This window comes from Drosophila virilis, chromosome 3 (assembly GCF_030788295.1).
Source record: "Drosophila virilis strain 15010-1051.87 chromosome 3, Dvir_AGI_RSII-ME, whole genome shotgun sequence".
In the NCBI taxonomy this organism is placed as follows: domain Eukaryota; kingdom Metazoa; phylum Arthropoda; class Insecta; order Diptera; family Drosophilidae; genus Drosophila; species Drosophila virilis.
In genome coordinates, this window is record NC_091545.1 from 24,767,142 (window position 1) to 24,787,955 (window position 20,814).

Consider the following 20,814-nt stretch of genomic DNA (forward strand, 5'->3'; position numbering starts at 1 on the left):
TTTTATATATTAACTGAAGATTCATGTTTTATTTTTGTGTCATGCAATCAAAAACATTGCACTAAACGTTTTATGTAGGGGGTTACGCACTAATAGAAAACAGAATTCATAGAATTATTGGTAGCCATTTATTCTAATTTGGCCAAGATATCCGACTCGCGGAAAAGGAACAGCTCTTTCTTTTCATCACTATCCAATTGGACCTTGGTACCGCCAAATTCAGGCAGCAGAACGCGATCGCCCTCCTTTACACCAATTGGAATATGACTGCCAGTTGTCTAGAAATGAAAATAGATTCAATCAATATTATGTGACTAGTTTAATAGAATGTTGTAATTGCCGCGCGCAATTATGAAATACTTACAGCATTGCGAGTTCCGGGTCCCACCGCCACAACAGTGCCTTCCAGCACTTTACCCACCGATTTTCTGGCAAGACAATGCCACCTTTCGTTTTGGTAAGGGCTTCAGCGCGTTGCACCAAAATGCGGTCAAGCATGGGGATGATCTTCTTAATAGCGGCAGCCTATATACAATTGCGAATCATTCGATTTTAATAAGCAATTTACTGTCATTAATTTCATATTATATTCCCCCCCGCCTATGGGCTAGGGCAGAGTTACACAACAGCCCGGCACGGTGAGTATCAGCGTATGCAGAAACTTCGAGAAGCTCAAGTGAAATTCTTTGAACGCCACATGCGACTTAAGGGTTTTTAAATAACTCAATACTGTACTTACCATTTTATGTAATTAAATGCAAACTGGAGCGCTTCGAACAGCTAAATCTTAATTAATAAATGAAAGTGAAGTCTCACTACACGTGCGGGCCGGTCGCAGTTGTTCGTAATAGTGATGCACAACCATCGACAATTGGTATCGATGCTATTCTCTATATACGATGTATCGTACTATCGGAAAAGCATTTACTCGACGTTTTGAAAAGAAACCCGTTGACATTTAGACACATAGAAGGAGGAATGCAATAAACTTTTACGAGTTGAATAGAATTCATACACTGGTCACAAAGTAAGATAAGCATATTGGCACTGTCCATGCACGCGAACGTTATTCGTTGATGAACTAGGACTCCAAATGTATTAGTATTAACGTTTTTTTTTCTTGGTGTCGGCCTGCAAAAAAAAATCGACTTTGGACGAGTTGTCTATTATTTTTATTTTATTTATAAAAATATGAATTTTAACGTGCAATTGTACTGGATGTCATATCTATATGTTGTATGGTTAGTGATTTAAACACAGGAACCCCCGAAAAAGAGATTATTTTGAAAGCTTTAAAGTAACTGTTTTGTGTTGCAGTCGGAAAGCCATTAAAACAATAATTAAAGAAAACATTACAGAGCAGAGTATTACGATGTCGAATGCACCAGAATGCAACGATACAACAAAGAAATGGAGTACAATGTATAAGATTGTAAGGGAATTGAAATGCAAAAAGGAGACGTAAGGAATGTGTTCAGCATGCGCGTTTCATTTCAACATTAATATTAAGGAATTGCAGTTAGTCCACTGATGTTGATATTTTGTAGTATGGATCTATGCATTCGAAGCCAGTTTTGCTACCAGGTCTCATGTTCAGTGCCACCTCGTCCGATTTCTTTTGCTTGTTAAACTCGCAGCTGAATTTTTCCGACATTTGTTGCAAATCGCTACAATATTTCCGTAGATAGCGTATCGTGTAACTTATGTTGTAATATGGCAAGTTTTCCCAGGTATTGGATCTGACCTCTGGATAAAGGGCGTGCGGTGAAGTTACGCAGCGATTCGCTGGCCTGCAGTAATAGTAAGATCATTTCAGAGCTATGCAGAGAATATGGGCTTTCTTACACTAGTTATCTCGTCGCAGGTCAGCTCGGACAGCGGTAGCTCGAAAATTAACGAAATGGCGTCCTGCAACGTGCAATTACAACGATCCTGTCGAGCTACGCACAACGCGACGAACGTGTCGCAAATTCCATTTATTCTTAGCTTGTGCTGATGGAACAGCAAATCACATATTCGATGGCTGTAGTGCATTATCTTTCTAGGATACTCCGCCTCCAGCAGCACAGATAGTTCCCGGAAAATGACTCCCAGCGCTTTCAGATCAAACACATACGTATTATTCGCGGTGGCAATAACCATGACGGATGTTATGCAATGCCGCCCATAGAAACTTGGCTCCACCAGCACCGAGATGATGGCTTGGTCGCGTATGTCGCTCAACGCCCTATGGTATGACTGATCCGTTTGCTGAATAACCACAATGCGCTTAAGTTTCTGCTGCAGGGAAACAGTTCGTGTGGCAAAAGGGGCGCACTTTTTATAGATTTTCTCTCCAAGCGGCAGCTGTAGCAAAAGACTCTACGCTGTCATTGTCGCTGTTGTCGATGTCCTCAAAATTGCTATTGTCATCGCTCATTTTCTTATTTTATTTATTTTTTTTTACTGTGTTTTAAGTAAAGCTGCATAAATAAAAAAAAAATTTATTTACAATACGAGCAGCAGAGAGATGACACACATCAAAAGTCCTTACATGGTGGCAACTCTTCAAAATAATCACCAGCTCAATTGTAAACAAACACTAATGTAAATTTGTAATAATCTGCTCAGCGTTGCCACAAATCTCAGGCTAAGGAGTGTAATTGTTGTTATGCGTATCTTCACATATATTGTAGGAAAACGCGTTTTTCTTTTACCACATACGTCTATACCAGACAACATTAAGGTAAACGCGTGTGTCTAGTGCAGTAATTGGTTTATAATTGACATTAAACTCTGTTATAATTGCTGCGCAAATAACCTGAGCACTTTTACAGCTAGCGGTCGATCGCTTTGCGAATCAGAATGCAAAGAAAAATAACTGAACCATAGTCAATACAAAACACTGGCAACCTGCGCACATTTATAGTGTTTGTGAATTATTACGATTAGCGGTAAAACACACAAGCAAAAAGTCAAAAGCATATGAGAAAGTAAACGGGAGGGAGATTGCGAAGCTAGAATTAGTGATGAGAAAACAAACTTATGTTAAGTTCACATTGACAGCGATTTTCGATAAGCATACACTATTTACATATGTTCATATATGTACATATATGTACATATGTGTCGTATAGGTGAAAACTTGTGCATTGTTGATACGAGTACATATGCATGTATGTCATTCTGATGTGGATGTACATATGCACATATTTAAATGATCGAATTATCGCATGTGCCTTCATGTACATACGAGTACATATTTATGACATTATATGTATGTACATATATGTATAACATAGAATTATAGCATGTGCAATCATGTACATATGAACATACATGGCTGTGACAAAATGTTGGCCAATTCGATGCTTAAGCAAGAAAGCTTTCTCAATCAGGCCAATGGCCTAGAGCATTGCAATACGGCCAATTGACGATCTCGTCGAGGACTCATATAGATTTTGCAATATGAATTTAATTTTTCGAATTTACTAATTGCAATTGACTTTGGACTACAATCGACCAGCAAAAGCGACGGCCAGCCTTGCCATCGCCCAAATGGGTCCATCAAGCTATCATCTGGGATGATACTCAGAAGTTTAAATGCCATGGGCAGCCAGACGGCAATCGGACGACAGCCACATGCCAGCTGTGTGTGTTGCTATGTTCCTGATGCGGATTTAATTCGGCTGCCCGTTATGTCTTAACCATGGCCAATTGTGCAATTGTCAAATGATCTGTTGATGTTATTTTCTTTAATCTTATTTAAGGCCACGAAAAGATTTTTAATTCTGAGACATTCGGCTTGTTGTACCCTTTATATGGGCATTTCTAGCAAAACGTAAAACAGATAAACGTTTCCTTTTTATCAATTTCATAGCCTTAGAGGGGGATATAATTTGGTTATTAATGTGTAACGCTTAAAAAGACATCTTCGACTCCACAAATTAGATATATTTTAGGTCAGCATTAAAAGCCAAGTTCATATTGCCATGTCCGCGTTTCCGTCTGTCTACAGTAGGTTTACAGTCTATCCACAGTCTGTCTACGTCTGTCTACAGTCTGCCTACAGTCTGTCTACAGTCTGTCTACAGTCTGCCTACAGTCTGACTAGAGTCTGTCTACAGTCTTGAAACTGCATGGGTCCGTCTTTCTGTTGGTCATATGCATGTCTGAACCAGCCGGATCGGATCATAATATAATATAGCTGCCATAGCCGGTCAAAAGTAGGTTCTTATATAGCAACATATTCTGTTTTCTTAGATGTTTCAATCAAATTCAACATATGCGAGCTTTACTGTTCTTAGATAACTGCAGGCCGTAAGGCAAATGCCTACAAGGATATTAAATCTTTCTAGGCATCATTTTTTTAGGATTTTTTAAATTTACTTATGACAAATTTAAAGCAAGGTATTAAAAAACAGGACATAAACAGTGCCCAGTTTGGAATTGACTTATTATTCTGTTTATATATTAAAAAGTAAAGTTAATGTATACTTACTCAAAAATATAAGTCCACGTACACAATTAAATAGCAGAAAGTTGAATTTTTACATATGCACACCAACCTGAAAAAAAAGAAGAATAGTGCATTAGATAAATTCATACATATATACATTATTTATTTAACATATAAGGTGGAAGTGGATTTTAAAAAAGCTTATTGCGTAGGTTTCGAATATAGAAATGAAAAATAATTAACAGGATGTGGACCTAACAAAATGGGAATAGATGGTTTAATGTAAATCTGCTAGTTTAAAGACTCTTGCTTTATTATATTTAACCTTAAGGCAAGTAATTTATGATATCACGTCTAATGATGTTATATTGCAATTTTTTTCGAATTTCTATTTATCTTCCACGTACCTGAAGTCCAACTTCGGGTCATACCTGAAATCCACACTGATTAAGAGACTTACAAACGCTAAGCGGCTGCGTAGAGAAAAGGTTAATTGCATTGTAAGCGGCTTGATGAAAAAATGTGGAGTTCACCACGCGGCGACAGACAACGTTGGCGCTGACTCAACTTAATTGGCGCACGAGGCGCATACTTAATGCGCTTAGATGCGGGCCAGGCTCATCGCATCGCCTCATTGGCATTACAGAAGCCGCTTTTGTGCTTCTAATTAGATCCAACGGATACCATTGAGTGCTGCAGTTTGTTCGTTACGCTCAGCCTGACTGCCAGCATCGAAAATTGAGCCCTTCAATAGACGAATTTCATTTAATGCGTTTGTTAAGTAAAATTAGGTGTGAAAATAAGTGGAGTTTATTGTCGGTTTGTATGCGTGTGCAATGACTATGAAATGATTTTAATTGAAATTGCAATGCTGAAATGGAAATGGATATCTATCTGGCAATTTATTCTAGGAGAACTTCAATTCACTGAACTGATTAGCTCGAAATAGGACTTGCTTTAAGTTCCGCTTTTGCAAAATTGGTTCCCCTTTTCTTTTTTTTTTAAATTCTATTTAATGCCAATCTTTATGCATATATTAAGGGATGAATTGATGAACGATGTGACAGCAATTTCCCATGGGTAAATGCAAATCGCAAACTGTCTGGCATTCTAGAAATAAATGAACTAATTAAATATTCTGATTGTGCGACAAGCTACATATTTGATTATTGCAAATTTAATGCATACATCGCCCAGGCCTTAGCTAGGGTCAAATTAGGGCAAGCTCTTTGGCACTGATTCGATGTCACAAGTAAATCAACAAAAACATGCGACAACAGCAACCATCAGAGCAAAAGCAACATCAGCAGCAACAACAACAACAGTGATGATGATAAACACGCGATGACAACAAAAAATAAATAAAACAAATATGCTTTGAGCGGGCGCATCCAACCATGAGATACCCTGTAGCGTAGCGATTGCTGTATTAATTATGTGAAAGAAAAAAGAAGTTGCCATGCATCCCAATCTTAGCTCTCTCAGAAACTTATTCTAATTATATCTACTTATTTATACTTATATATACTTAAATATTCCACTCAAAGGTGCTCACTTTTACTTGTTGTTAGCCAGCACACACTAACTTTATTCCACTCCGTTTAACTAATTTTATGGGTACAGGGTGTACTAAAATAAATGAACGACTGATTGTGTTGGCGGTTTAATACTTGTGCATGTGAAACATGAAAATGGCTTTGCATGTTATGTGTGCCGAGAGCAACAACAACAACAGCAACAACAACAACAACAACAACAAGAGCAGAAAGCACGTTACACTAATTACTCTAATTGTGCACGGGAGGTGTGGAAACACTTGGAGCAACGATGACGACAAAACTCCAATTTGGACTTTGACTTTTGTCTGCCAAAGTTTTTCTAACAATGTCCGAGATGGTCACGTGACAGCATCCGCTATATATAGACAATTCATATTATATAAAATATTCAACATTTCAGACCAAATACAGTTGAATAGCAATTAATTTTGAATAGTATTTCTCACTTTAATCAACTATTTATGTTTAACAGAGCTTGGTTTGTTTGACTCGAATGTGTTTGGTCAATATTAAATGGATGTGTGAAACGAGCCACTGCATCACGAACTAGCCAAATCACGTGCTCAGCTCTGTTCGTAAAACTTGTTGGGGGCTAGTGTTACCGTTAACGTCATCGGGTTAGAAGGGCCGCAGCACGTTGGCATCGCGTGCTCGACATGTGCCGACTGTTATTACGTATACGCTAGCGCGGCCAACTGTGTAGAAATAAAACATTAAATTACGTAGGTCGCCAGTTGGCCATTGTTCTTCTGTGTCTCCGACTCTGTGTGTGCGTGTATGTATGTGTGTGTCTGTGTGACTGACTGCGATTCCAACAGCGACTGGGGCAGGTGTGGCGCACACGTAGACCGCGCACGTAGCTGAAATTTTAAGCAATCAGCCAGGTAGAGCGGGTACAGACAGATAGTCAGACGACAGGAAGACAACCGGACAGACGTTGGGTTTTTGGTGGGTTGGACCGCCTGCGGTTTCGTTTTGAAGTGGCCTTTAATAGTTTGCTGTCTGCAACTGCAGCAGTGTGTGGCATATAGAATGCTGCATGCATGGGATGCCGCATGTTGAGTTGTGCGATTGTGGCGTGTGTTGGCTAGCCAAAGAGCACCAGTTTAATGAAATAGCAAAGAAAATTGTGGCTGTTGCCACGGCTACATAAATGGCATTGCTGCAACACGAACTAAAATTGTAATTATGCAGCAATCGCAATGACTGCCAACCGAGAGCCGCATTTCAAGCGGATTTATAATCGCCGCGCCGCGTATCCGCAAAGTCGAGTGCCCACTTTGTATAAATAATGGAATGTTTCAAACCTATTATATCATGCTCCAATACCAGCCATATTTATGACTCTAGCCAAATTTTTTGTACTCAAAATTTAGATGCACGGGCCACATACACAACGTTAATTTGTTATGCGTACTTATCTGTTGTAATACTAAAAAATTATATATTATAAAAGCATAAACAAAAATTGCATTCGTATTTGGCATTATGTTTTTTTTGTGGTGCAGAAAATTCATCAGCAATATTATTGAATTTTAGTTTTGTTTTTTTCGTAACAGGCACCTTGTTTTTTCACTCATTTGCGTTCATTGCAGCAAAATTCCTCATTATTTTATGAAATCTGAAATATGTGAGCCTTGATAAACGAAATAAAACCAAAATGGAATATTCTCTGAATTTTAGCAAACTATGGGAAACCCTGTGTGAAGTTGTCGATGTACTTTTCAAAAATCTGTACTTGTGCGCAATTTTTATTTCTGCCTGCTGGATACAATTGCACAATTGCTTTATTAGAGCCATTCTAACACAATTTTATGCTAACAGAGTATACAAATGTTTGCCTTATAACCCGGGGCGTTTTTCTTATTAAATTGTGTTCTATTTACAATTTTCCCGGAAAATACACAAGCCATTGATTTGTATCTGAAAACCGTCAATAGAAAATTGTCTGCACTACCTTTATTGGCAAACGAGAAGACAAACGAGAAGGCACACGAGAAGGCACACGAGGAGGCACACGAGTAGGCACAACTCAAATAAGCAGCGATTGCCAATATTTCAATTTGGCAAAGACTTTTCATCGCCTTAGGAAAATGCAGGGGCTTAAATAAAATCCTAACATCTGCTACACGAGCAGCCGCAAAACATGGCTTTAAGACTATTGGCCCACAACTTAAAGGCCACAAAACCGAAAAACCCCTCTCAATAAAATTAAATGAGTGTGTGAGAGGCATAGAACAAGCAACGTTTGCATTGTACATGTTTTGTGTGTTGTGCGTGTCTGTTTGTGTGCGTGTAATAATACAGCAAACAAACAATGCCAAGAAAACAAATATTAACAATGCCAATAAACATAAGTAAAGGACATACTGCGAAAAGTGCCGAGAAATAATCCTCAAAATAATCATTATGGCCATAAGGGGGCGCGACGGCTGTGACGAAAGCAGACACAAAGCTATGTAAAAACTGCAATGGGCTATCAAAAAACAACAGCCATAAAATGGACAAAACTGAAATATGTTCACATCCTTGGCCAAGCACTTTGGGTGTATTAGTGGCCCGAGTACCAGTGTTTATCCAAACATCTATGTGCTCACATTAGGCGGACCGTAGACAGGATATTTGAGCACACACGCCTTCGCATAAGCGTAGCCAAAAGGATAATCGGCCAAGATTTAATGGTATTTTATGTTAGCAAAAGGATTTTTTAATTGCTTATACGGAGACTGGCACACATTCGGTAGACGCTAGGGGCTATTTATATGTGTGACAGGTGTATCGCAAATTAGACTCGAATTAGCAGAGCTACTGGCGCAAAAAGAAGCTGTAGTCGCTCCAAAAATTGATGATAGCTATGGGCATTCAAATGCTGTGTTAATTAGTTTTGTGTCCTTAAGGCTTGTGGTTAAATACATTTAATAGCAGTTTGCAGGTTGATTGATGACTTGCATTAAAAGATTGATTATAAGTTGGGTGAGTGTCAGGGCAGATGCGAATTCCAAGGTAAACTAAAGCTAACAGCTGTTATATCATAAAATAGTTAGTGTACATTTTATTTATTGCTGCAAAAATGTTCGCTAAAGCAATTAAAGACTAGTTGAAGGACTTTGCTTGATTCAAGCGCCTAAAAACGTAATAAAACGTAGCTGAATAGTAACTAATTTATTATTTATTTAATTTATTATTATTTAATATATGCACAGAGTGTTTAAGTTCATTAGTTCGCTAACACTAAATAGACAAAATGACTAAATAACAATTGTAATACAAGCATGAAAATGTGTAAGTCGCCCTTGAATTCATGAGAATCGCTGAGAAAGGCAATAGTGAAAAATACATTGCAGCGCAGTGGAAAGTGAAACTTATCTTCATTTCATATGAGAGAGCTCGGAAAAAGCTAACTACTTACAAGGCTTGGAATGTGAATTGATCAATCAATCAATCATTTAGTCAGTCTATCAGTGAGGACAAATAGAGTTAGATATTATATTTAAGGATATACAAGGATAATTCGAATAATAATAACAAATAACTTAACAAATGTGTATTTTCACTTTCCTTTGTGATTACTTTTTGTACTTTTGTCTACACATATGGTTCGGTTGTCAACGCAATGTTGATAAATGTAGCGCAGTTCCATTAATGATTTCCAAACTAGGCGGCATGGGAAGGAAAACAAATGAAAGTTGAAAATCTGTAGAGCGGCAGGCAAAATTCATAAATCAAGAAGATGCTCATTAATTCACATCTTGACAATTGGTCAATGTTCACGATTTAAAATGCATTAAAAAGCAACAGCAGAGCGTGGCCTTAAAAAATTGAAAGAATTATGTCAAAGAAAGAAGAGAAAAAAAAAAATGAAAGGAAAAACAGAACGCTGCGTGGAGTTCAGTGTCCTGGTCATGTCCTGGCCGCGAAAATGATTAATGATAAATTATTTAAGGAACGTTGACAGCAAATAAAATAACAACGCGCCACGGAAGGCAGGTGGAATATTTACGAGCATTTAATGTATTTAAAATGTTTTAACAGCGCATTGCGAATGATGCCGAGACAAGCACTTGACGACCTCCAAACAATATAAAGCATAAAACCAAATAAATTATAAATATTAAGTTGCCCAACAATGAACAAAAGTCAATTACTCAAGTTCATTGATGGAAACACTGCCCGCTGGCCTCAAAACTGACTCTACCAATGGCCCTCGGGAGCTTAACGGCTTAGAAAATGCTAACAGTCTCCCCCCCCCCCATTCCCATCCCTTACCCCAAAAAAAAAAGCAGCATCTGACTGAAATGCCATAAGTTTCCACTGCCAAATATTTGATTAGATGGCCTGCTCGGCCATGATTTGAAATATACTCGAGGGTAGCAAACGCTTATGCAATTGGATTCAATTTTTCTATCTCATGATTTGAGCATTTCAAGCATTCAACAGCATAGAAAAGTCAGCCAAATATTCCCCAGTGAGTGTATCTGTGTGTGTGTGTGTGTGTGTGTGTGCACTTTGTGTTGGTGTTTTAGTATGCAGTCTACTTTGCAGGCATTTATGGTTTTCGTTTATCAAATTCCGGCCAGGGTACGAGCCCACAAGTTTTGTTGAGCTTCGCCCAAATTCCTGTCAAGCTCTCACAAAATGTGTACAAAATTTGAAACGCATATGTTGGGCTATGCATTTTTTAAGCTACCATTTACGGAAATTTTGCAGCAAGCCGCAAAGTGGCATTTTGGAGAACACAGACAACACCTACTCGAAGAATCCAGCGATGGGGCAGTCAACAGCTTAGCAATAAGAACTGGAAAACGACAATAATTCTTAAGAATTTATAACAGCTAAAACGCTTCTTAAATAAGTTAACTTGATTATGCAACTATTTAATATCCAATACAGCTCAAAAATGCCTCAGAAAATCGTTTCGAGTTTGAAATTAACGCATTGAAGAAAGTATATTTTCGATTCAGATCAAGTGCATGTGTGTGTTTGCCGACAAGCACAAGCAAAATCTCAGCCTGTAAAAAAGATTTAATTGAGCTTACCTTTCAACACATACAAATGCTATAAAAACCTTATGATAGTCATAAAATGCACAATTGCCGAACCGCGAACGAAGGACGCAAGATTCTGGCAACATAAACATAACAGAGACAAACAGACAGAGAGACGAAAAGGCAAAGGCAAGCGAAGTTGCTACAGCGAGCGAAGCTAATTTCGTCTAAGTGGGTAGAAGAAGTGCTGAGACTTTGTGCAGAAATTGTGTCAGACCAATTCGAGAAGTAATCCCCCTAGCAGCCAGTGCGCAATGCTCCGCTTTTCTTCTTTTTTTTTTTTTTTTCATATTTGTTGGCTGAATTTTACTGCTAGCTAGGGAGCCGGTTGTAACTTCAAAAGAACCAAGAGAAAGCAAAGAAAGAAACAAACAAATGAAAAACAAAAAAAAAAGAGCACACACACACACTCAGACACACATACACACACAGACAGCAAGACAAATGACAAACAATAAAAATCGAGTATACGCACTGGTTGCTTAAAGGATCAGCGCGTGTGTGTCCTGTTGCCGATTTGTGGCATTGCGGCATTGCGTCATTTGTGGGCGTGGCAGCGCGTTCACGATATTTTAAGTGCTCGGCTGCCAGTTAAAGTTATGGCTGCAAAATTACCGAGAGCTAAACAATTTCCGCTGCACATAATTGTGCGCATAACGAGGCCGCAGCTAAAACCTGAAGTGAAAATATAACTGAGTCTAGCGAAATTTAAATAACGAAATAAATATAAATAAATATTGCAGGCGCCGCATGTTGTGCTGCGATAAAAAGTGCCTGTTAATGTATGTATGCATGCCGCGCCGCCCGTTGCCCGGGACAATTGCCCAGCGGTGGGCCTGGTGCCGCGGCCATTTTGTTTGGAGCTTACGGCCAGACCATTATGGACAACTGCAATGGCGACAATAACGTGCCGTTGATGTTTCACACCTGAGACACATTTTCGGGAAATGTGCGCCTGCCGCCACAACACACCACGCCCCCTGCACAAGCTAAACTGAACAGGTGGTTGGCGCAGCGCCCGAAAGTGTGCTATTAAAATCGACTGCGCCACAGACACACATACACACACACGTGCATGTGTTCAGACATAAGCTGAAAGCTTGAAGTGTTGCCAAGCTGGCAAATGCAACACAAATTTTGGGGTTTTGTGGTTATCCTTTTAAGGTGCCAACAACAACAACAACAACCAGGACCTGGGCGTTGCCAGCTAAGCTTGTTAGGCGTGAAATATGCCATTCGCCGAGGGTATTTAATAAATAAATTTACATGCGATTCAGCGCTTTGCTCATCGAAGCGGCTGGCAAATTGACGGCTTTGAATTAATGGGATTTTTTACTTTTGCGGGTCTAAATAAAAAAAGGGGGGGGGGGGTTAACGCGTTGGCAAAACAAATTTTGAATTACATATTAGCGAAATAACAATTGGGTCTAGGCTATAGAAATGATTAGATTTGATTGAAAATGAATGGAAAATAAAGCGAATGGCTCTCCTGTTAGGCTTATCAAATTTGATTTGTATTTAAATCCGAAAAATATTATAAAAATTATACGACGGATTATTTGAGAAGCTTAAGCTCTTGAAGCATAAAAGTTACGCACTTCGCAGTAAAGTCTTACATTTTTCTAGCTACAAGTGTAATCTAAATAAGTTCTGCGATTATTTGCTAAGATTCCAGGCCTACATTTTGGCTTATTTTGTAAGCGGTGCGACCTTTTATAGCAGGTGCCGTGCCTGGCCGTAATTAACCTAAACACACAAAATAATTTCGTGTGTGCCGCTGGCATTTTGCCAATCAAATTGAGCATAAATCTAAACAAAATTCTAGGCTCTGTGGCTGAGTTTGTGCTTCGTGTGCCGCGGGCTGAGTTTAATTAAACCTGAGCAGCGCAAAATTTAAACGCTTAATTGAAAAACTTTAAACGCGAGTTGTCCCAAGAGAATATAAACGACACTTTTTAGTTGAAATGCCAGCAGAAAGTGTTTGGTGCTGTCGGTCGGTAAAAGGCATTTCACTGGCATCTAACAATGCCACAAGCGGCAACTTTGACGCGGAGTCAAACGAAATTTTTGAGCGACAGTTTTTGGTCGCTGGCTGGAAAATAAATTTGCGACGCTTGCCAGCAAAGTTATCAAGAGAGCCAACAATATGGCTAGCGGGACGGGCTGCAAGGCAGGAAGGTAGCCAGAAATTATGGCAGTTGATAGTTGGCAGACAGTGGTGGTGCAGCATTAAAATCACTCATACGCACCGTGAGCTGGGGAAAAGCGACTAACATCAGCTCTTGTTGCCAGTCGCCGGTTGCCAGTTGCCAGTTGCCAGTTGCCCTGGGAGCAGCATTAATTGACACGTGATAATTTAATTAACGGCGGCTCCAAACGTGGCCAGAGCTAGTGCTAAGCGTCATCATCATCATCATCACCTTCATCGCCAACACCATCGATGGCAGCAGCAGCAAAACGAAAGCTAAGGAAACATCGCAGGCTTTTTTTCCCAGCGAGTCTGCTAATTGGGTCAGCTTTGAGGTCTGGGTCCGGGCTTGCCCATCATTGTTTGCGCATTGCCATTGGCCACAGGCGCTACCATTGGCGTGGGCCTGCCATGGAACGCAGCTCTGTTGAGTGTCTTTTAATTACAGTGTGCGGCGCTTGTTGGCAAAAGGGATTTTCTTGTTGTTTGCCGATGACGCACCGTCACAGTTTTCCACTTCGCTACGTTTCAGAGCAGCAATGTATGCAGAGATAATTGACATCAGTTCAACGTCGAACAGCGCGTTTCAGACCTTCAGCCTCCTTCCACCACATTTATCATAAACTACATGTGCCTTGAATCAACTTAGCGTGCCACAAAACTTGAGTCTGTTGTCTCCAACGAGTTTGGCAGCTGCGCCAAGCTCCAGCTATATATCCTTGCGCAAGCTCTCCGAGCTTAATGACTATACGAAAATGGGCAATTCACTGAAACTCATTTGTATTCTTTGAATATACTCATTTTAAGTAGAAATCCTTTTTGTCGCATACATTTTTAACACTTTTACAGGCTTCTTTTAACATGGGCAGCCTTATTAATACTGATGGCTATTCTTCTTCCCTATAGAAGATAAATTCTCAGAACTAATAGTCTGTCTCTTTTCATGGCGGAATGGACCACTTGATAATATAGTGCATAGTGTAGTGTTCTCATCAACATCGGACTACTATATCAGACAGTACGAATATTTATTGTAAAAATTAGCAAATAAAAGTACACATTTAATGCCTGAAGGGCTGCTATTGTTATTGTTGCCATGCACTTTTGATAACTATATTTAGTTATAATGGCACCTGAATTGCTTTTCTAGTTGGTTTTTGTTGTTGCCACGGAAAGCTCTAGGTTGAGGTCCGGTACTTTAAACTTTTCGCCCCTCATTGTAGGGCAAAATTATATCAAGCGCTTAAAACTTGTTATTATTTTTATGGTGGCCGCTAATTCCTATGCTCACGCAGCTTAAAAGGTTACAAGGATTACGCAATGCTCGCTGCAGCTGTAAATTTAAGTCAGCAAACACATTTTTGCGGCACTTAGATATATTAAAACATAAATTGTGACTCTGATGGCTGGCAGAGATTCTATATGGGGCACTCGAAAGCCTTGATTAGAAGGCGTCAACTCTTTATACGCGTTGCTTATCCATTGCTGCGTCGTTTTTAATAACCTTAAGCTATATTTATGCGATAATGCGTATAAACTTTGTCAACCAGCAACAACGCGCAAAAGTATGCTATGAATATTGACCTAGTTCAACAGTGGGCTTGAGTAGAGGAAATTTCAGAAAAATTTCAATCAATAGAGGTTTTCAAAAAACCTTTTATGTTATCAAAAGTTGAGCTTGACGATTTTTATATTTGCGCAAACAATTAATATAAGCAAACTGGTATGTTCGATATAATTAAGGTCATTTTATTGTTTTTTGCCCACTGTGCTGCAATGAGTCAAATGGGCTGAGTCGAAGTTAAGTGCCGCTTGAGCCTTTTTAAATATAGATGCTCAGTGCAGCTCACATAAAAATTCTCGTACGCATCATTGCCAACCAGCTTGGCAGCTCACGGTTCGTCCTTCGTCCCCACCCTCCACATGCTCGTTGCCATTGTCAACTGACAATGCCGCTGGCGAATGTGTTTAAATTTCCAAGTGCTGGCTGGTTGCACGAGCCAGAAACGAGATCGGGTAGTGTGGCAGTTGCAATGCAAATATTAATAGCACAAATTTTCTGTTGCAAAACAGGAATAATGCGGATACGTTCCACATGCGTCTGCCCGTGCCTGTGTTGTGTGCGCATTCAGACTATACAAGTAAATAGCAGTGTGTGTCATTTGTTGCCGATTTCTAGAGATGCGTAAGTCAGGCACGTCACGTCGGAATTTACTATTGGAAATGTATGATATGAATCTTATTGAGCTGCATATAACAGCCAGCAACTATTTCTTAGTTTCGATTTGTTTGTTGCCCTTTGCTGCATCGCATTGATTTCCGACTTAGCAACTTTGCTGCAGAATATGTATAAAATATGGTCGTTAAACACGACACGCGCACATTTCTATCGCTTTTCTTTGTGTGTAAAACTCAAACAAAATAAGCGGCATGTTAAAATTGTATGCGTATTTATTTTTTTTTTTGTGTTGCATACGATTCAAATTAATAGAGTTGTGCGCTGTGTTTACACTTGGCACATACTGTTTGTGTTCTTAATTTGAGTGCAACATTTTATATCCTATATATTTATATTTTGTTTTATTAATTCGCGTATTTGCATGTTAAGCGTATCAATATTTGCTTGCCTTTAAATTACAATGGTGTTTAAATTCGTTTAACAGATGACAAGTTTAAGAGTCGAAGTCCTTTATGCAAGGGAGTTCGACCGAAAGTTATCATGAGTCACAACTTGCACACCACACTATTTCATTTGTACATAAATAATAAATAAACGAATTTGATTGCGAGAAAAGCTAAAATTTTATATAATTAATACGGATAAGATAAATGAGTTTCATAGGAAATTCTAGAATTAGGGATCAAATAAAATGCACCTAGTAGTAGAGTGTATCTAGCAAGTCAGTTTTTTATTAAATTAATATCTGACGAGAACTAGAAAATTAGCCATTAAATGCAGACCACTAATAAAAATCAACCAGCAAATCCAGAGCAGAGGAAAAAGAGACGTGCTTAATAAAGGCTGGCATATGGTTTAATGCATGCCAGCATATGGTAATGAAGTGCCACAGTCTAGAAAAATGACTAGCACTATTAAAATTTAATTAAATTTGTTGAAAGTGGCATAATGAAGGCGTGGCAACATGTGCAGTTAACGACATAGACATCTGCATATGCAGCTGGTATAGAGCAAAAAATAATTATAAGTGAAATATTAATTTATATAAAATAAAATTCAGTGTCCGAATTTTATTGACTGACTGTTTAAATAAGAAACAATTAAAGTTATCATTAGTCAAAGCTAATCCTTAAGCTATGATAATGCGCCTAAATGCAGCCTTGTGGAAAATCCTCATTAATTACTAATGCCCAGCTCAGTTGACTTGCCAAGCGTCCAGCGTTGCGGTTGCTTGATTAAATTTTAGCTGCAAGTGGTAATTATGACACCTCAACACACTTGACCCACACTCGACACACACTCGACATACATACGCACACACACACACACACAGGGCAATAAGCCAATGCAATTGGATGAGTTGTCATTAAGTAGACGAGCGAAGGCTACGTTTGAAATATTGCGCAATCACACATTAAATAATTAAGTGCTTAATTAAATGGTGACCAGGAAAATAGCCAACAACAAAAGCAGCCTGTGGAAGGCAATACAATATCCTGATTGTATTTTAGTCTCTCTATCCCCCTCCCTCTCTCTCGTTCACGCTCTCGCTCTCGGCCTGTGGTGGGCAGGCCTTCAACTAATTTTTGTATTGTATTTCGTGTGCTAATGGCGCATACAAATGCGAAAGGTTAGCAGATAGGATGGATAGAAGGACGTTATCTGCGGTCATCTACTACTGAAATGGAAATGAAAATGAAAATGGTATGGCATGCACATCACGTGCGACCTCAAATTTGTAATGAAAATTAAATAAGAGTCAGATAAATGACTGAAATGGCGGCGTTAGTTGCTAGTTTGGTGGACAGCCTGTTGAATGCCTCGTGGATCCGCTCATTAACTTGTATAACAATTAGCCCCAAGCATTAAATGTACGATTATTGATGTTCGACGGGGAATAGGTGATAAGTCTGCGAAGTCAGCTAATGACTGTAATTAATTATAAGCGACACAATGAAAAGCCCATCAGATGCAGGTGGACACATAACACAGACATACTGATACAAACACAGATACATGTACAGATACAGAATAAAGATACAGACACAGTTCCGGATACAAATACGAATAGACACAATTTCAGGTACACGTACAGGTACATATACATATACAGGTATAGATCCAGATACTGTTATAAATAGAAATACAGATAAAGATGAAAATACAGATACGGATAGAGGTACAGGTACATGTAAAATATACGGAGCAACATAAATACAACGATATTCAGATACAGATATACATATACATACAGACACAGCTACATAGCTAGAGATGCAGATACATATACACAAATACCTAGATGCATTAATACATAGATACAAAGATATATAGATATATAGATATATAGATATACAGATATATAGATATATAGATATACAGATATATAGATTTATAGATATAGATATATCTATATATAAATTTATAGATACATAGATATATACATAGATTTATAGATTTATAGATAAATAGATAAATAGATGTATAAATATATAGATATATAGATAGATATATAAATCCATAGATTCCTAGAAACACAGATCCAGATCCAGCCGGCCCAGCCAAAAGACAGTAACTTGGAAAGATTAACAGATACATAGATAGACATATACACACACAGCTACACGGATACAGATACAGATACAGAGACAGAGTCATCGACGGTTACAGGGGCAGTTATATATACCTTGAATTTATTGTTTTTTCATATATTCCATTGGATTTAAACTTTTCTGATATGTACACGGATATTCAAACACCATCTGATTACTGTCTCTTAAAATTTTGAAGATTTGCAGTGTAAGACAAAGACTAAGATATACTGTTGCATCGATGTGATTCACTTGAAGACCATCGAGCTGCGGTTCAGCGAAGATACCGTTGAGGAGCTTGTATTTGAGCGCGGTTTTCTGGCTTTTGACACTGTGCCCGAGGTGGCGCGTCTAACAGATCCCTTGATGCGTGGCATACTGTCCTTAATGTATAGCTCTTGTACCTGTTCCAGTGCTTCCTGTAGCTCCCTTTGACTGCTATGTCGGATAGGCGGATTTTTCGGATCTTCGTAGATGATGAGTTCTATGGGTATGCCGAGCTTGTTCAGCTTCGACTCCGCGCTGGGGCCTGTCTTGCTCATGCTCATAAAATCATTGACCTCCGTGTCACGCAGCAACAGATAGTTGTCCTCATTGGGTAGAAAATCGCTGGGATTCTGGTAGTGAGTATAGTCGCGCACCACGCGAATAACACTGCGCGAGTTCAGATAGTAACGATCGTAGACAGTCAGTGTGTAGTAGATCTTGCGAGTTGTCTTGGGTGCGACCAGCCAAAAGACATAGATGCCGGCCTTGTTGGCATTAATTGAGACCAGTTGGCGCTCCAGCTGCTTATCCTTGAGCTGGGCATACCAGGTGGTACGGCAGACCATCAACATTATGGGCAGATAATTGTCGAACCTGTGGTGATCGTTAATAAGCGCTGAGTTCGGATTGCTCAGATAGCTGAGGCCCGGTTGCGTCGACGGCTTGCCCTTCACTCCTCCGTACAGGAGCGTGGCCATGCAGTTGTTAACGCCGTGCTCGTAGCCTGTCGGATCAAAGCACATGACCAGCGGCTTGTGCTCATAGATCTCAGAGTTCGTAGTGCCCAGAGTATACATATGCTTGTGCAGCATGTGCATCATCATATTTGATGGGAATACTATCTCGTTGCACCTGCCAACAGGACAGCTACCGGGCACCCGGGACAGATGTCGTACAGCTTCTTGCAGTTCAAGATTTCTTTGTTCGTTATCCTTGGCTTCCTGCAACTTCTTTTCCATTTTCATTTCAATTTCCTCTTGCATCTGCTTTAGCGTTTTCTTATCTTTCGACATGATGACTGCTTGAATTTAATTTAATTATCATACCTTAAAAAAAAAAACACAAATATGTGAACTTTGAACGTTTTTTATAACTCAAAAGTGCTGAAAGTTGACTGAAGGATGGGGCGTGGTCAACTAGACTTTCCAAGTAGATATTATCAATATCTTGAATTTATTTTTATATTTTAGCCACGATTGCTAAAGGTGAAATTCAATTGAATTGAACCGGAGAAATCTGTAGCCAATAGACTGTTAAATAAGTTAAGCAAGTCATCTCTGACAAGTTGAGGCCTCTGCTTGTAGCGGTTCGCTTTTCGGCGCCTTGTCATTTGTTGTTGTACATTTTATTTTTCTCACTTTGAAGAGTCAAGTTTTGGAAAGAATGAAATGAAAATTGGATTGGACTGCGAATAACAAAAGCAAAAATGCTTGGCATTCAAAACCATTTAGGGAGGTGCGCGGGTAATGCAAAAAGTTTGCGCATAGTCGGCAAACAGACACCAAGCTGAGCACTTTAATTTAAACTTTTGGCCGCCCGCAAGTTTTTTTGGGACAGATACTAGAAAGATTGTTCGTTAAATTAGACGAGTATGACAGCAAATTATTACGCTTGCTGTTGTTGTAGCCAGTAGCTTTGGCCTTGGCTTAGAGCGCCTAATTTTGTTTGGGTCTGGGTTTGTTCCAACAAAAAGGGTCGCGCGCATTACCAAAAAAGTAAATTAATTGCTTCACTAATCGCCTTTGATTAGCCAACAAAAAATATATATATATATGTATCTGAAATGTATATGAAGGTATATATCAATAATGTTGGCTTGCCTGCAAGTGGCTGCTAATGCGTCTGGTAATCGCATTACTTCTTGTGCGGGAATCGTGTGCGTGGCCCGTATCCCACTTGGCCTGCACATGTCCAATTTTGATGTGGGTGCGTGCCACCTACATCTCAATTTGACCACAAAAGCCGGCACTCTAATGCCATCAGCTGCAAAAAAAGGTCGTGTGCTGCCTTTTTAAAAGCAGGTTCAATTCGCTTAGCTCGAAAAGTTCGCAACGGAATTCAATTCGCAATATTTTGCCCCAACACACAAATTACACGAGTCTCAATAGTTTTTTTTTTTTTAGTGTCATGCGCGTCGCATCTAACTTTATCGACACTTTGAAGTGAGTTCAAAAGGTGCATGTCTAATTTGGGACTTGCCTCTCTATCTTTGACAGCTCCGACGCGCCGGCCGTAAAATTGAGAGTTGCCCACTTTTGGGATGCACACGCATGGAAAAAATTTAAATGGGAACGGAAATGGATACGGGCTAAAAAGAGGAGAAAAAATGCCATTGCTGAAAAGGCAATTTAAGACAAGTCAAGTATGCTGAAATAGCAGGTGAAGCATTTTAAGAATTTTTCAGCTGACAATTTGCATATTGATGGCAAATACTTTGAGCAAAAGTAAAATGCATAAAGAAATGCCAGCAACATACAAATTAATCCCAATAACACAGCAACAGTTGGACAAGTATTGTGTTGACTGTTTTTATTACATTTTATTTGA

General features: G+C 39.2%; 3 protein-coding genes across 3 annotated transcripts; all 3 read right to left on the bottom strand.

The window, feature by feature from the left end:
* LOC116650460 (10 kDa heat shock protein, mitochondrial) lies at positions 1-1,654 on the bottom strand. The gene is given in 4 exon segments (XM_070207901.1): positions 1-278; positions 365-426; positions 429-525; positions 1,529-1,654. Coding segments are annotated over 4 exon segments (435 nt in total). The 3' UTR covers positions 1-128.
* Positions 1,655-1,667: 13 nt separating this feature from the next.
* Positions 1,668-2,299, bottom strand: LOC116650459 (protein Exd1 homolog). Its single transcript, XM_032434116.2, has 2 exons — positions 1,846-2,299; positions 1,668-1,790 (listed from the first exon to the last, which is right to left on the bottom strand). Exons 1-2 carry the CDS (start codon positions 2,140-2,142, stop codon positions 1,668-1,670), a joined length of 420 nt encoding a protein of 139 aa, XP_032290007.1. The 5' UTR covers positions 2,143-2,299.
* Positions 2,300-18,248: 15,949 nt separating this feature from the next.
* On the bottom strand, positions 18,249-19,280 carry LOC116650458 (uncharacterized). The gene has a single exon (XM_032434115.2). The coding sequence runs from the start codon at positions 19,278-19,280 to the stop codon at positions 18,249-18,251; it is 1,032 nt and encodes a 343-aa protein (XP_032290006.2).
* Between the last annotated feature and the right edge of the window lie 1,534 nt (positions 19,281-20,814).